Source organism: Mesitornis unicolor, unplaced genomic scaffold, assembly GCF_000695765.1.
Source record: "Mesitornis unicolor isolate BGI_N332 unplaced genomic scaffold, ASM69576v1 scaffold49175, whole genome shotgun sequence".
NCBI classification, from domain to species: Eukaryota; Metazoa; Chordata; class Aves; order Mesitornithiformes; family Mesitornithidae; genus Mesitornis; species Mesitornis unicolor.
In genome coordinates, this window is record NW_010184420.1 from 17,505 (window position 1) to 32,882 (window position 15,378).

The following is a 15,378-nucleotide window of genomic DNA, read 5'->3' on the forward strand; positions in this document are numbered from 1 at the left end:
GTTCTTTGCCTGTAAAACTGGCTGCTTGAAACTCTAAGTATTGATAACAGCTATTAGAAACTGCTTTTTGCCGTGATAAAAGCTGACCACACCAGCTTTAATATGGTAGTTAGTTGTTCTTCTCAAGTAATAACAAACAACTAATTCTTTCATGGCTTTTAAACTTCATATGGTGTTTCTTTGGCAATTCCCACTTTTTTTCTTTCTTTTTTTAAAATATTATATATTCTATTGAAACCCTTAGTTTTGGTCACTGAATTTGAAAACCAAGCTTTATTTTCATTGCTGGAGAGTATTAACAATTGAATATGTATTCATATTGGCTTTTACTGAAACTTCCTGTATGTATCCAGCCTAAATTGTGGAGCAGGGTGGACAGCTTGAAAGTGGTTGTTTACCATTTGAGATCTGTGTGGAAAACAAGTTTTAACTGAGGAAATACTTGGATTTTTTTTTTTCCTTCATTTTTTTTTTCTTTGAGCAAAGACATGACCTGGACAGTTCACCTGTCTCTCTGCTAGCAGACTTAAAACAGACTTAAAAGCTTAGACCCAAAATGTTTATTTCACAGTTTGTGTAAACTGTAGCTGGTGTTAGCTCGGGTAGCATTTACATTTCGCAGTTCTTCACAAACAAGTATGTTAATTGTAGAGCTAATATTGTATCATCAAAGACTGAAAGCTTAAATGTCAGTTAAAAATGGAGCCATGTCAGTTCTCAGAATTATAAAATAGATTCCTTAATTTTATTTCTCTTTGTAGATAATTAAGGGATGCTCTGTTCATTACTTGAGACAGTTGTTAAATGTACAGTGTTATATAGCTGCATGCTCGAAACTGCATTGTGATCAGTGATGGCTTTTAATGGCTGTGAAATGGAGAATAACCCTCAGTGGTTATGAACTGCAGTGTTGCCTGTTGGTTTTTTGTTTGTTTGGATGGGTGGATTTGTGTTTGGGGGTTTTTGGGGGTTTGCTTTTTTTCTTCCTTATGTTACTGCATAGGTATACAGTCTAAGATCTGATTGTGAAGAATTTTACCCAGTCTTAGGCCTTCCTATGGCTCTGGCCCCTCCATCCACCAGCAGAAATACTGATTTGCCCCAGTACCAAGAAGAAGGAAGAAATGGCTGCTGCTTCTTCAGTTCTCCTTTGCAACAGCTCATTAAGATGGGCAACATACCAGGTCCTACTGAGTTAAAAGGTTGATAACACCAATAGTTGAGGAAAAAACCCAATACACTATCTCACAACTGTGAACTTTTTGTGTTCTGACTTGCATGTGAGTAGCAGTGGCAGTGCAACATTAAACTGCCATTGTTTCTGTGAGTTTTAAGAGATATAATGAGATAAAAGGCCTAGAATAAAAACAGACTGCAAGATGCTAACAAAGTATATAAGCAGCTGATAAATGGTGAGAAAAGAGAGACCTTTTTTCTGAGTTTCATTTCTTTCACTGAATGACACGCACCACTAAATAGTTCAAAATTGATCATATGCTTATAAACAAATAATACAATGTAGTGTAAAATGCAACTTAGCATACTAGCAATCATTCAACTGCTATTCATGCATCTGCGTGTGATATTGCTCCATACTGTTAAGATGTAGATTTTATTTCTTCATTTCACCTCTCTTCTTTTTGGTCTGAAAATAGCTTTGGTTACTGAGGAATTGTAATTTGCTGATTATAAATATGTTTACTGAGGTTTTTCTCTTATAGCTGTCTTTTCAGCTCTAAGGTTGCTGTCTGTGTTTGAGACTTTTTATGTTTAGTGCAAAAATGCCTAGAACCTGCTTGAGCAAGTAAAACTTGCTTGTGCTTTGAGTGTGTGTCCAGGACAACTTCTTTTCCTCCCCTCACAGCAGGCATTAGTAACCTGGGCATGATGTGCTACTGTAATTATACATTTACTGATTCGAGGTGGTCATTTCCTACCAGCTTGGAGTAAAGCCACTTCTCTCTGTACCTGTTTGATTATGAATGTTTCCCTTTAAGAAACTCCACTCCGATGACTTTTATTTTTCTTTCACATTTTAATGGTGGAGAGGCTGGATATATTTGGTGCCTGTAATATCACCAACTCTTAGATAAGGTCTGTGTATTTCAAGTCCCTGTCACTGCTAAATGCAGCGTTATACCTACAACTCCTTTCCTGAATCTGTGGTGTAAAATACTATCTTACCTTGATCCTGGTTAGGTGTTACTAAACTACACTTGAACTTATGTTTTCTCGAATGTTTCCTTCAAACCTCTGCAGCTTTTAGAGGAAAATTGAGCGAGTTTCAAGAAAGCATCATACAAATGGGTTGTTATGAAAACATTATTCAAACAAGTACTATTTCTGTTAAACTTTCTGTGCAAATACTTGGCTGGCACATCTAATTAAAAATACTGCTTTGTGCAGAGTGAGTCAGGCTTTTTAGTTTCACAGCAACAAATTGTTTCCAATTCTAGTTCTGTTCTGTGGATAAAATTCAGTTATTCTCAAACATAATACTTGCTTCTCATACACTAATGCTGACTGCTGGTTGAAGTATGCAGGTGCAGTTTAACTTTTTTGATAGCATTCATTCCTTTAAACTGGTTAACATTTCTAGTCAAGTAAGACCACATCATTTTGTTCTGGTTCCTATTAAATTAAGTATGGGGGGAAAATGGAAGCTAAAATAAGACTTCCACAATAATACATCTACTGCAGATACCTTTTACTTAAAACCAAAAAAAACCCCAGGCAAACTCAATTAAAATTAAGAACTGGTGTGTGTAAGTTAACGCGTAAACTTGGATTATGTTTCTTTTCCCTCACCTTATATTTCTTGCAAGACACAAATGTTTCTAAAGCCCCTGCATTTATGTGGAGCTCTGCACCTTAGTGGAGAACTGTGGTGCTCAGGTGCCAGCTGAAGTTTACCCTCTGGTGATGTTCTGACAAGACGTCTGCTGTCTTGCTCTAAAGGTCTCTCCAGATAAAACTCTCAACTGTGACTTATGACCTGAATTTTGGAAATGAAACATTACTTGACTTCAAGTATGTCTTTGGGTATATTGTATCTTTCCCATAGTTGATATACCAGAGTTGCAGTAAAACCTAGATTTGTTTAAAAGCTGAGTGCACTTGTATCTGCTAAGTCTCTGTCTTGTGTCTTATCTATAGGAATGATCAAAAATGGAATTTTGGGTTTTTTTCTGGGGAATTTTTCATTTGTTTGTTTGTTTGTTTTCTAGTGTATGCAGAGAATATTTTCAGAACGGTGGGAAAAGAAAAGCACTTGAGAAAGATGAAAAAAGAGCACTTCTTGCTTCTAAGACCACTCCAGCTTTAAACGTTCCCCAGGCTCCCAAGGTTGAAGATCCCTTGCCAAGTTTTGGCTTAACAAATCATGAAGCTCTAACAGAAGAGTAAGTTTTGCTTGTTTTCCAGACTTTTTTTTTTCCCCTTCTGTGTGGTAAGACTTACCTGGACATTTTTTCTGCATAACATATTACATCAATCTAATGTATTTTTAATACTTAAGGCACTTTCATGTGAACAGACACGTGTTTCAAGAAGTATTTATGTTGTAGTATATTTTGGTGGATGCCATAAAAAAAAAATTGCTTGAGAATGACAACTTAGTCACATCTTCATTTAAGTGTTAGAGCAATTTCACTTTTGTGTCATTGATGTGCAATGCAATTTATATTAAACCTTGAGGTGAAATAAGGGAAATGTTAATTAAGTTAGAATCTAATGGCTGTTCAGCATTGTTGAAAAGTCAATTGCTTATGTAAGTACTAAGTGCCAAATGTAAATATCAGAGTACTTAAAACTTTCTCTTCATAAATAATTGCAGAGAAACTCTTGATTCCAATTATACACTTCAAAAGCAATTTTGAATTATAACCCTTAATTTTAAATGTGGTAGCTTTCTGATGACTGGCTATGCAGAAGTTGTAGTATCCTTGAGGTATTTTCCTAACAACAGATTTAATTTTGTTGTTGACCTTCACCGAAGTGAGAATTTTATTTTTGGCATTCAGGAGTAGTTTTATTATTTCATTTACAGTCCCACCCTCTTTTTTTTCCCCTAAATAACATGGGTCATGTTTGTGGCTATTCCATGTGTGATGGAAAGAATGTAACATTTTGCTAGTGTAATGGAATAATGAATGCATAATCATATTATTATTAAATGTTACATATAGGACTTGCTTTCTATTCTTTATAGACCAATTCCTACAACAGCCTGCAACAGTGTTTTTCCTAGTTGAACAGCAGGTGCATTTTTAAGGGGGCTAATAATCAAGAGCAGCAGCTCATTTGATAAAGTTACTGAAATAAACAAGTGTGATATATACTTAAAATGCATTCATTTCCCAGGTTATCTACACTTCTGCACCAGTCCTGATCTTTAACTATTCATATTTTGTTTTTCTACCTGTACAATAATGCATTGGAGAACTGTGGATTCAAGATGTTCTTGAAGATTACCTACAGTGGCCAAGTACTTCCCTTGCTTTTAATGTTACCTTGACTGAAAATCCTTAGGGAACAAGGGGTTGAAGGGTGATTATCAATGAATGCAGCAAGACTGCATTTCTAGCAAAGTCATTGGCTCACTGGATCAGTGATCATCACCTACATTACAGTTATATCCTCACCGAAGAATCTGATGTAAGAATTACAGTGCTGAAAAGTAGGTATCTGAACCAGTGGTCTTTGGACCATCTGAACCAGTGGTCTGTGCTCTCTGTATATGTTCAGTGGCCAAATCTAAGTGCTTCTGAAGAGCTTCAAAATTATTTCAAACACCTAACTAGGATCCTGTTCCTACTGATAACTGGCAGCCTGAAAATTTCTACTAAGCAATTCAGTGAGAAGAGGAGGCTGAGGGAAAACCTTATCGCACTCCACAACTACCTGAAAGGAGGTTGTAGTGAGGTGGGCTTGGTCTCTTCTCCCAGGTAGCAAGTGATAGGACAAGAGAAAATGGCCTCAAGTTGTGCCAGGTGAGGTTTAGATTGGACATTAGGAAAAATGTCTTCACTGAAAGGGTTACCAGGTGTTGGAACAAGCTGCCAAGGGAAGTGGTCGAGTCACCATCCCTGGAGGTATTTAAAAGACAGGCAGATGAAGTGCTTAGTGACACGGTTTAGTAGTGGACAGGTTGTGGTTGGACTCGATGAACTTAAAGGCCTTTTACAACCAAATGATTCTGTGATTGCACCTGTATTCTGAGAGGCAGCAAAACCTGACAAGCAACAGGAAGCCAAGACACAAGCAAGCATCTGAATCTCTGCTACTTGTAAGGTTTTGAAGTACATTTGCATTGAACTGAGACTGCAAGGCTTCTTGGGTATGACATACCTAGCATAGTGAACTTGCCCTGTATCGAATACCTTAGATCTCTTGTCCATTAGCGTAGAAGAGAATTTCTGGCTTTTGGAATCCAGAGTTGTAGCTTTCCAGAAGTGAGCCCCAATGCAGTAATAGCCTGAAGTTGTGTCCCCCTTCACCCAGTCAAAACTAACACTGCAGCCAAGAACGCAGGTTTCGTAAGAGACGAAGACAATGCATCACCATGATTTTTCACTGTACCATAGGTGGAGTGGGCTCTCCTGGAGATTAGAGGGTTCTGGGTTGTGCTGCGTAATTTTAATCTGCACAAGTATTTCATTGAACACTTAAGTGGGAAACATTAAGATCTCTAGAGGTTGTCACTCTATGGAAAGTTTTCTCTGCGCTTTTGAGTTGCGGTCCCTCTTGTTGTGTTTCCTGTGGTCCCATGTGTCTCTGTTCTTTTGCCATTGGACTTTTATGTAGAACACAAGTGTATGTGCAGACATACATTTTTGTGTTTGAATGAGAGAGAATCTGCCATTAGTGTCTCCATTTGCTATACAAGGAGATGTGCTGGTCTGAGAAGTCTCATAGTGTTACATGGAGAAAGACACGACTTGACTTCAGCTCATGTTTTTCATTATGTCTACTGGGATCTGAATGGTTCCTCTGCAGTACTGAAATTCCTGTTGTACAGATTACATTGCGATTGGATCCAAGCTGGGGAAAAAATGTTGCTGTCATCTTCATTCTGAAATCTCCTCACTCAGTACTGGCTGACTTACAGGGTAGCCTGGTAATGTGTGTGGTTTTAACTTAAAGATAGTTGTTGCACTGTTTGCCTGGTTGATGCTGGTATTTTGACAGAAGTATCCCCTGGATATCTTCTGTCCCACGTAGAAGCAAAATCCTTAAGCTCGGTATTATTATTCTGCCAAATGCAACAACAAATCTCTTGCTTCTCCAGCATCCTCTCTGTGGTAGATCACTGGGAGTTTAAGAGGAGCACAGAGAGCCCAGATCTCTTTATTGCTGCTTAAAGATTTTTTTTTTCTGCAGTATTCATTTCTGCTTTGTTGTTGCTATGAGTACAACCATGGCTTTGTTGGACTCCATTGGCCCTGCAGATCTGTTTCTGAAAGTTTGTGCAGCTGTCTGTCTCTAGGGCTAAATCTTTCCCAGAAAGATGACAAATTATATTTTGGAGATGCCAATTGGAATTGGCTACAGAAACTTCAAGCAAAAAGCAACATTTGCTTGCTGGAAAGTTGAAATTTTCCTCCCTGTGAATTCCTTGTGAAAGTTGTGAGTTAGTGTTTGTTTGCCTGTATGAATGGATTTTGGGTATTCTAAGATCTTACAAATCATGATAGAAATTTTTAGATGCAACCCTGCAAATGATCCAGTAGAAAGAGTTCAAACTGTTGGGTGCTAGTAGCGCTGTATATTTTCTTTTTCTTTTCTTTTTATTTATTTTTGATACGTGGATGCATGCACTCAGCAAGTTGTGTTTTAAAGAACAGGCAGGTGTGAAGCTGCACTAGTGGCCTTGAACAGAATTCAAGGAGCACGTGGACGTGGCACTTCAGGACGTGGTTTAGTGGGCGCGATGGTGATAGGTTGACAGTTGGGCTTGATGATCTTAAACGTCTCTTCCAACCTTAACGATTCTGTGATTCTATGAATTGCTTAACTCCAGCATTTACTGGTTTGTTGTAATTGTTAAGAAGGAATAAACAGCAGGGCCCTTCGATTTCAGAATGCAAGGAAAATAAAAAACTACTTTGATTGTAGGATGTATTCAACAGCTGAGTCCTTGATATTGGTGATAACTGAGTGCCACATTCAAATCCAGATTCTTTTAAGAGGGACAGCATATCAAGTTAGACAAAGTAAGTGCCAGAAGAAGGCAAAACCTTTACATTACAGTGAGATAGCTGACTGCCAGTGCTTCTGTACAGGTGGATTGATCTTATCTGACACTACATTCTGTGCACTGGTAACTGCCTTAGTCATCAAGAAAATGCTTATGGTTGCAAACGTGAAGACTACAAATGTTCCTCTAGGGGGGCTGGTCAAGGAGACTCCTTTGGAAGATAAGAATGCTTTCAGAGGTGAGGCAGCAATCACTACCCTAAAAAGTTGCCAGGCATCTTTTTTTCTTTTCTTTTCTTAAACTATATATTTAACTTAAAGAAAAGGCCAATGATGTCTTTATCTTCATAAAGGCATTTTCAGGTTGGTTTTGCAGTTGGTCACAGATGATGTCAGAGCTTCCCAAGAAAAGGCAAATCTCATCTGCCAGCCTCCAGGATATCTTCCGCTGTGCTATAGTAGGAACTTCTGCCAGACACTACAAGAACATCCTCTCCATTTCTTCAGTCTGCCATTTTCTTTCTGATGCCCCACTCCTCCATTTATTTTTTTTTTTTACCCCAGGAAATTTTGGAATCTGATTGAGAAGATGATGGACCAGTTATTTGCTGTGGTGGGTTTTGGTTTGGTTTGTTTAGTTTGATTTATTTATTTTTTTTTAAATTATTTTTCATGACACTTTGGAAGGGTACATGAGCATCTCTGCAGCACTCTGGAACTACAGTATTGAAGTGTCCTCAGTCCGTCTGCCTCTTTCTGTCAGTCCAAGCAATAAGTCATGATTTCTCAAGTTAGTCCCTGCCTTCGCCTTTTGTCATTTGGAAGTATAATTAAGTATTTAAGGTTACACCCATTGACCACCTTATCTATAAATTCACTTTGAATAGTTGGGTCATCACACAGTGGCAGGTAAGGAGATGTATTTTTGGCTTACTAAACTGTTCACCAGAATTCTTATGGGATAAATCCTAATTTTTGAGTATTTCAGAAGTACTATTATTAGGTCTCTCTTTCCTAAACCAGATGACTATTTTTGACTATTTCTTATTAAAAAGCTTTTGGTTACTCCACAAGAAAACTGATTGTGTGGCATGAAATAGACTTTTTTGGTTTTTTCCAGGTAGTTTTGAGGGAATATTTCAATTCATTTAAATGTTTGGAATAACTTCCCTACAACTTTAGCAGCCGGTTTCCAAATTTGTGGCTCTGGATGGACTGATCTAACTCTTTCATAGCATCCATTAAAAATATAATTTGAGTTAGCCTCATGCATTTTAAAAAAAATTAGCTAACATAAAGCAAATAAAATATTTTACAATTTATGCAAGGAATGCATAAATGCTTTCATTTGTAGATATTTTTTTGTTTACCTTGGAATACCATTATGTGTTCTCTTGTCTTTATTAAACCAGTTATGACACTTGACTTCAGATGCCCTTTAAAATGAGACTTGCAAGTAGGTAGGTCATGGAGTGTTGTTGGTTTCTCTTTTAAACTCCTGAAATTTTAACTGGTGACTTACGTGACTTCAACATGAGTAAATACCACAAAAAGGTAAGTGGGAAACACAAAGCAGGAGACACAAGTTGCCATTTTAGCTTCTTCACTACAAGTATACAGCTTAATAGTATTGCAGCTGCTCTGAACATAAACTCTTCCACTTGAGGACCATCTTTACTGATGGAGCTTGGTTCTTTAGGTATCTCAGCAATTCAAGTAAGGCATTCACTTCTATTAGTCACTACTGTGGTATTCTATGAGAAATTTTTTGTTAGTTATCTGAAAATGTAATTCACAATATGGTTTAAAAAAACAACATATGATAAAACTGAATTCTTGCTGCTTCTCAGATTGCTACACTCCTTGGGGAAGATCAGATTACTTGATGTTGGTAGCTGCTTTAATCCATTTCTGAAGTTTGAAGAATTTCTGACAGTTGGCATAGATATTGTTCCAGCTGTTGAGGTATGTAATGTTCGCTGAATTTAATATAAATTTGATTCTTGGATATTTTACAATGCTTCAATACAACTGTAAATACATTGTTTAATATTTAAGTATGTATCCTAAATATCTGTGCTTTAAGAGGAACTGTGACCCTTCTACTACATCCTTTCCCATGAACAGGCTCTAAACTGTAGTTATGTTTAGTTTTCAGAATCTTTTTTTCTTCAAGACTTAGGCCTTTATAATGTAGTTGTGAATCTTAAAATTGGAAAATTTTAGTAGCCATCTTCTAATGACACTTCAAATCAATCCTTGCATCTTAAAAGGTGCAAATAGAAATTGAGTAGGCTTACGCTTAGGCATGTACCTGTCAGAAACTGCATTCACTCACAGAGGGAAATGCTCAGTGACTGTACTTGGTGAGTTTTTCCAGAGAGTTTTATTAACCAGAAATGCATTGTAAGAGGGCTTTTCAGTTTATTGCTACAATTACTATTGAACTGCAATCCTGAGAACAAATTTATCAGCAGTTTTGGGGCAAGTTGCTTCATTTTCTCTAGGTAGTAAGGTTCTCAATGCACTAATTCTGCTGTAATCGTGTTCTTTCTGTCTCTTGTTCTTGACCCAACTTCTGTCAGTCCTAATGGTATTTATGAACCAAGCAAAAGACAAAGTGGAATGAAAATTAAAAGATACAGAAAGGAATGCATTTCTGACAGAAAACAGAAAAACCTTTGACCACAGACATCTTGACCACTTACAGTTTAAAATCAGGCTCTATTAAAATCAGGGGCTTAAAGTAACCCTCTCTAGTGGAGAGGTGAGAAGTATACGAGTACAATTATACAGCTGTCATGAAAGTAATCTTCTCTTACTTGCTGCAGTGTGGTTTACACGCTGAATGCATGATGTTTTGTTGTGGTCACCACATCTAGTCCATTAACACCTAATGTATATTTTTGCATATATGCTTAGAGATAATGAAAGATATTACTGAAAAAAGTCTAAGTCTGATGAATTGCTTTGTAAAGCAAACTTTCATCTAAAACACAACGAAACTGAGTGGATTCCATCTTGCCTAATTTGAAGAATAGGCATCAGTTGCCCAAATATGATTGCCTCCCACCTTAAGAGGCTGTAGGTCATCTGCATAGGGCATGCACAGGATGTAAAGGAGGCACATGCCGCTGAAGTGGCAGATTATGGCATCTGAAATGGTAATATGTGCTGAGTAAATTTCCAGTTAAGATACACAGATCATAGGTGTCTACATCTGTGGTCCTAAGTTCAATTACAGTCAGTGGTGATCTATTAAAAATAGTCAATGAAACCCAAACGTCTCCTTATTGACTCACTCTGCAGTGACCATAATGGGAGCCGAGGCACCTGAAGTTACATGAGCGGAATCTAACCATTAATTTTTGGGCATGCATAGTTCTTGTTTTGCTGTCTAGTCTGTTGTGCTGTTTTAATAAGAAAATTACTTTTGTTCTTATGAAAATCAATTCAAAATGACAGCAACCAAAACCATTATTGGGAGAGTCCCAGAAAGATTACTTCTGTGGATATAATGGAGAGGTATGAGTAATCCAGACCAGACAAGAGGAGAGGGAGTAGTCAGGTAGCGGCAATTTCTGTGTCCTAGCCAGTTCTTCAAGCTCTCTCCTAGTACAGAAGAGAGATAAGTTGTCATCTGATACAGTATGTACCATAGCTTGATGATGGGAGCTCCCTGGGGTGCTGCTGTACAGACCAACAAAAGTACTGCGAGGTCTGTCTAGGGCTCAGCAGCTTCTCTTTCTTCCGTTCTCCTGGATACTTCAGTGTGTTCAGGGCACCTTGAAGCCTAGCTAGCAAGGGTTTGTGGAGTGACGTGGAGCACAGTTTGTGTGCTTAAACGCATCTGCTAGAATAAGCTTGGGCCCACCTCCAGAAGAGAATTAATAAGCCTTGATGTATTCAAGATGACTCCACTTTGAGCTGCATCAGCACCATGACCTCCTGAATAAATTTATCTGTAGGCCAGCAGTTGCCTGGGCTGATTTAAGATTTCGGAGTAACAGCCAGAGGGTTCTTATGGTAGTTAACGTCTTCTGACCTGAAAAATTGATCTGATAACTTACTGGTAGAAGCTGAAAATAGAATAACTGGTAAATCTTCTGATTTAGCAGATCTTGTAGGTACGATACCAAAATACTTTTGGAAGCACATTGAAGCATAGAGGCTTCTTAGAATGTCACTTTCTTGATTAATGTTGAATAGAGTGCTAAATAATTCCTTCTTTAAAAAATAGATGAATCCACTTTCTGTATACAGAAATGCTTTGGATATAGACTAAATAGTTGAGTAAAATACTTCAGCTAATTTGGGGAATAAGAAGGATGTAATTGTGGGAAAACTAGGAGAGGAATTGAGAAGTTATGTAATAAAAGAATGTCTGCAAAATGTTTAGAATCTGTGCTTCATATAGAGAGAATGTAAACTGTGGAAATACGAATATGGAAATACATTTCCATTAAAAGGCTTTGTGTTTTGAGGAGGAGAGGAACTGAACCAAGGAGAGATTAATACTCTCTTTAGCTGGTCATTGCTCACTCAGTGTTTTCAGTCTTGGTGTAAAGTACACTGAGAGAAACATCCAGTATTAGAAACAGGAGAGGGAAACTGAGACTGGGATAAGCAGAACAGGTTTCTTCTTGACCTAGTGTTTGTGCTGGCCATTTCCTCAAACATTCTGCTTATAACACAGATATTCCAGAGTACAATTAGCAGTGGCTGTGTTCTTAGAGGAGTTTTAATGTGTTGACACAATAAAAAAAAAAAAAGAAAATATGAAAAGACTGCAAAATTGGAATGAAGGGAGAATTTCCACTTTGGGGCAATCCAAACACAATTTCATACTGCTGGGAAACATGCTGAATATGCAGCAGATATCGTATTACAGTAAATATAGTCTGAGACACACACACACACAAGAAAAAGCTGGGCGGTTACTGGAATTAAAAATCAGAACATATAAATAGAGTTGTGTTCTTAAATGTCAGTGGATACACTGAAATATGGCTGTTTGCTGTTTCAGTGTCTGGAAGGATTTCAACATCAGTTAGAGAGTTGTATATCTAAAGTTTATTAGCAAAGCCCAATTTAGCAGCATTTTTGTCCTAAAACTGCCTGTAGAGTTCAGATTCTACTCAAAACAAACTTTAGTCCTGAAATTGTCTTTAACATTGCTTCTACATAACTGTTTTATGAGTATTTTTCCACTACTCAGAAATACTTGCAGTCTAAATTGTTTTTTCAACAGTATGTGTATAACTTCCAACGTTTTAAGTCTTGCTTCTAAGTAGAGTTAGCATGTTACTCTGAACAATTATTCTTCAAAGCACTTCTTTTAAAAAAACTTACTAGAGGATGTCATTAAATTACTGCTGTTAATTTCCTGTTGTACATATTACAAGGAAGCAGAATATAGTCCTGCAGGTATAATGGCTGCAATTAAAATTTCTTGATTATAGCCACGTAATGCAAGTCTCTTTCCTGATTTCTCCATATTGGAGGCCAAGATTAAAGCTACTGAAAAATAAATCACAGGGTTTTTTGCGCATTATATTTTCTAATTTACTGTGCACTCTTGGAAAAGAATGTGATTTTAGATAAACGGAAATAACATTTCCTATCAGTTGCTTTATGAATACCTTTACAATAGTGTTCTAGTGATCTTTTCTGAATACTGTTTCATAAAGCATGCTATAAATATTTTTGTGGTGTAAACCAAAATGCAACAGATCTAACTCCACCTTTCAGATGTGCTCCACAGAATGTTTTGTGCCTGCTTTCATGCATTAAACCATGACAGAATGTTAAGAACTTACTTTTCCGTATGTTGTACTGTGGTGTCGTTTCCTGTCTGTGACAGCTTGAGCGCACAAATGATCAACAGATGAATGTATAGCCCTTACCTTACTTTGATAACTAGCCAAATGTGTACCGCTGCACTCTGCATTTACAGCAAAGTTAAACCAAGGACCTGCATCACTGCTGCAAAGCAGTTAGCGCAGTCAGTGTACCGTAACTTTTTAATGTATATTGCCTTGTAGCAGTAAAGTGTGACACTTCTTTTCCAAGTGACCAAACTGCTAAGTTTCTTGGATACTTTTCAGAGAATTGGTGGAAATAATGAGGTATCAAATTTATTTTCTAATTACTGAATCAGGTTTTAAAAACTTAAAAAAGGCTTCTAGCATCTGGAGGCTAGTAAATTACTAGTGCATCTAAAACCTTGCTTTGCAATTGTGAAAGCTATCAATATACGATAAATTGTTACATTGGATTGTTTGGTTTAGTAGTGAGAGGAATGTTCAGTAGGCTCGATGTTTCCTCAAGGGAACGGAGAGGTTATCATTGGATTTTCTGTGGGTTTGGATTGTATTTGCTCCTTAAACTAACCTTGATGGCTTTTTGGTTTTCCGTTTTTCTTGTTCCACCAGAGTGTATACAAATGTGACTTCTTAAATCTTCAAATTCAGCAACCCCTCCAGCTGGCACAAGATGCTATAGATGCCTTTCTTAAGCAACTGAAAAATCCCATTGATTCTCTGCCTGGAGAACTGTTCCACGTCGTCGTGTTCTCACTCCTCCTTTCTTACTTTCCATCTCCCTACCAACGATGGATATGCTGCAAGAAGGCACACGAACTTCTCGTATTAAATGGCTTATTGCTTGTAATAACTCCTGATTCATCTCATCAGAATCGCCGGGCTATGATGATGAAAAGCTGGAAAATTGCCATAGAGTCCTTGGGTTTTAAACGCTTCAAGTATTCCAAGTTTTCTCACATGCATCTGATGGCATTTAGGAAAACTTCACTGCAAACGACAAGTGACTTAGTTAGCAGGAACTACCCGGGAATGTTGTATATCCCACAGGATTTCAACAGTATAGAGGACGAGGAGTATTCCAACACTTCCTGCTACATTCGGTCAGATACAGAAGATGAACAGCTAGCGTACGGTTTCATGGAGCTGCCTGATGCTCCTTATGACTCGGACTCTGGAGAAAGCCAGTCCAGTTCAATTCCTTTCTACGAGCTAGAAGATCCGATACTGCTTCTAAGTTAATTCAGTTGTTGAAATGCCCTTGCAGTCAAACCTCTTGCTTAACTAATTTTGCTATACTAACATGGGCTCAACACGTAAAAATGGTTTGCATAAAGCAAATGCAAAGGTTTACAGAGTTTGCTATTTTTTTCTACTTTTGAATTTTAAAATTTATTCTTGTATGAAAGTGAAAAAACACAAGTTTTATGCAAATGACTCATGTCATAGCATAAATTGCTGTTACTTTCTTTAGATTTATATCACTAATTTTTTTTTTCCAGAAAGGTACCATTCTTTTCTTTAGTGCTGTGAAGTGTGAATTCTATTTAATTTGCTAAGTGTTGTTCCAATATTTTAACTTAGTGTGGTTGAGCTTAAGGCACTGGAGTTGGTGGGATTCTGAGAAGTATATGTAGGAAGAAATAATTTGCACTTTAATTAAATGTGCAGATAGGTTAAGACACTTGGTTACACGTGTTCCCTTCCTAACTATGGAACAAAACTTTTTTCAATATTTGTTTCACTCTGGTTAAGCCTGGGCTGGAGAAACTGTAATGCTTGCACATTTGATTTTACGTTTATTGCAGCCCTCTTGAGATAACACCAAATCGAGATAGCACCAAAACACTGGAATATATTCATCCATAGTTATACATACTGTGTAATTTCATTGCGTAAGTAGTAGTTAGAGATGAGATTTCTGAAGAGGATTTTTCCCTCCCCCCAGAGGAGTATGGTACGTCTAGACAGTTACGTTTCTCTTCAAAGCTCAACATGATTTTGCAGTTTTATCAGTATTTCCCCAATGATGGTGTTCTGTATTCTCTTTAAACTGTTTTTTTGGGGGGACAGGGTGAGTTTTGTCATGTTTTAAAGTAAATTATTTATGCATTTTAAAATACAAACAACTTTTTTTCTTTAATTGTCCTTTACTTACAGACCTCCCAAGTTCTATGGTAACTACAGACCAATTTTGGTTGTACAAAGGAACATAATCATACACGTTTTTCAGGAATACACATATTTGCACAATGATGTGCATTCAGACCACATGAGTGAAGTTAACATACACTGTTGGCTTATTTGGTCCCAAAAAATCTTCTCTTTAGTTAAATTAAAACTGTAGCTATCTGAAAAC

General features: G+C 37.3%; 1 protein-coding gene across 1 annotated transcript in view; it reads left to right on the forward strand.

Moving 5' to 3' along the window:
* LOC104540612 (chromosome unknown open reading frame, human C7orf60) overlaps nucleotides 1-15,077 on the forward strand; it is a 20,765-nt gene extending 5,688 nt beyond the window's left edge. The window contains exons 3-5 of the mRNA XM_010184455.1: nucleotides 3,228-3,401; nucleotides 9,048-9,162; nucleotides 13,632-15,077. Coding sequence (XP_010182757.1) covers nucleotides 3,228-3,401; nucleotides 9,048-9,162; nucleotides 13,632-14,261 — 919 coding nt within the window. The 3' untranslated portion in view covers nucleotides 14,262-15,077. The remainder of the gene's footprint in view (nucleotides 1-3,227; nucleotides 3,402-9,047; nucleotides 9,163-13,631) is intronic.
* Nucleotides 15,078-15,378: the final 301 nt, after the last annotated feature.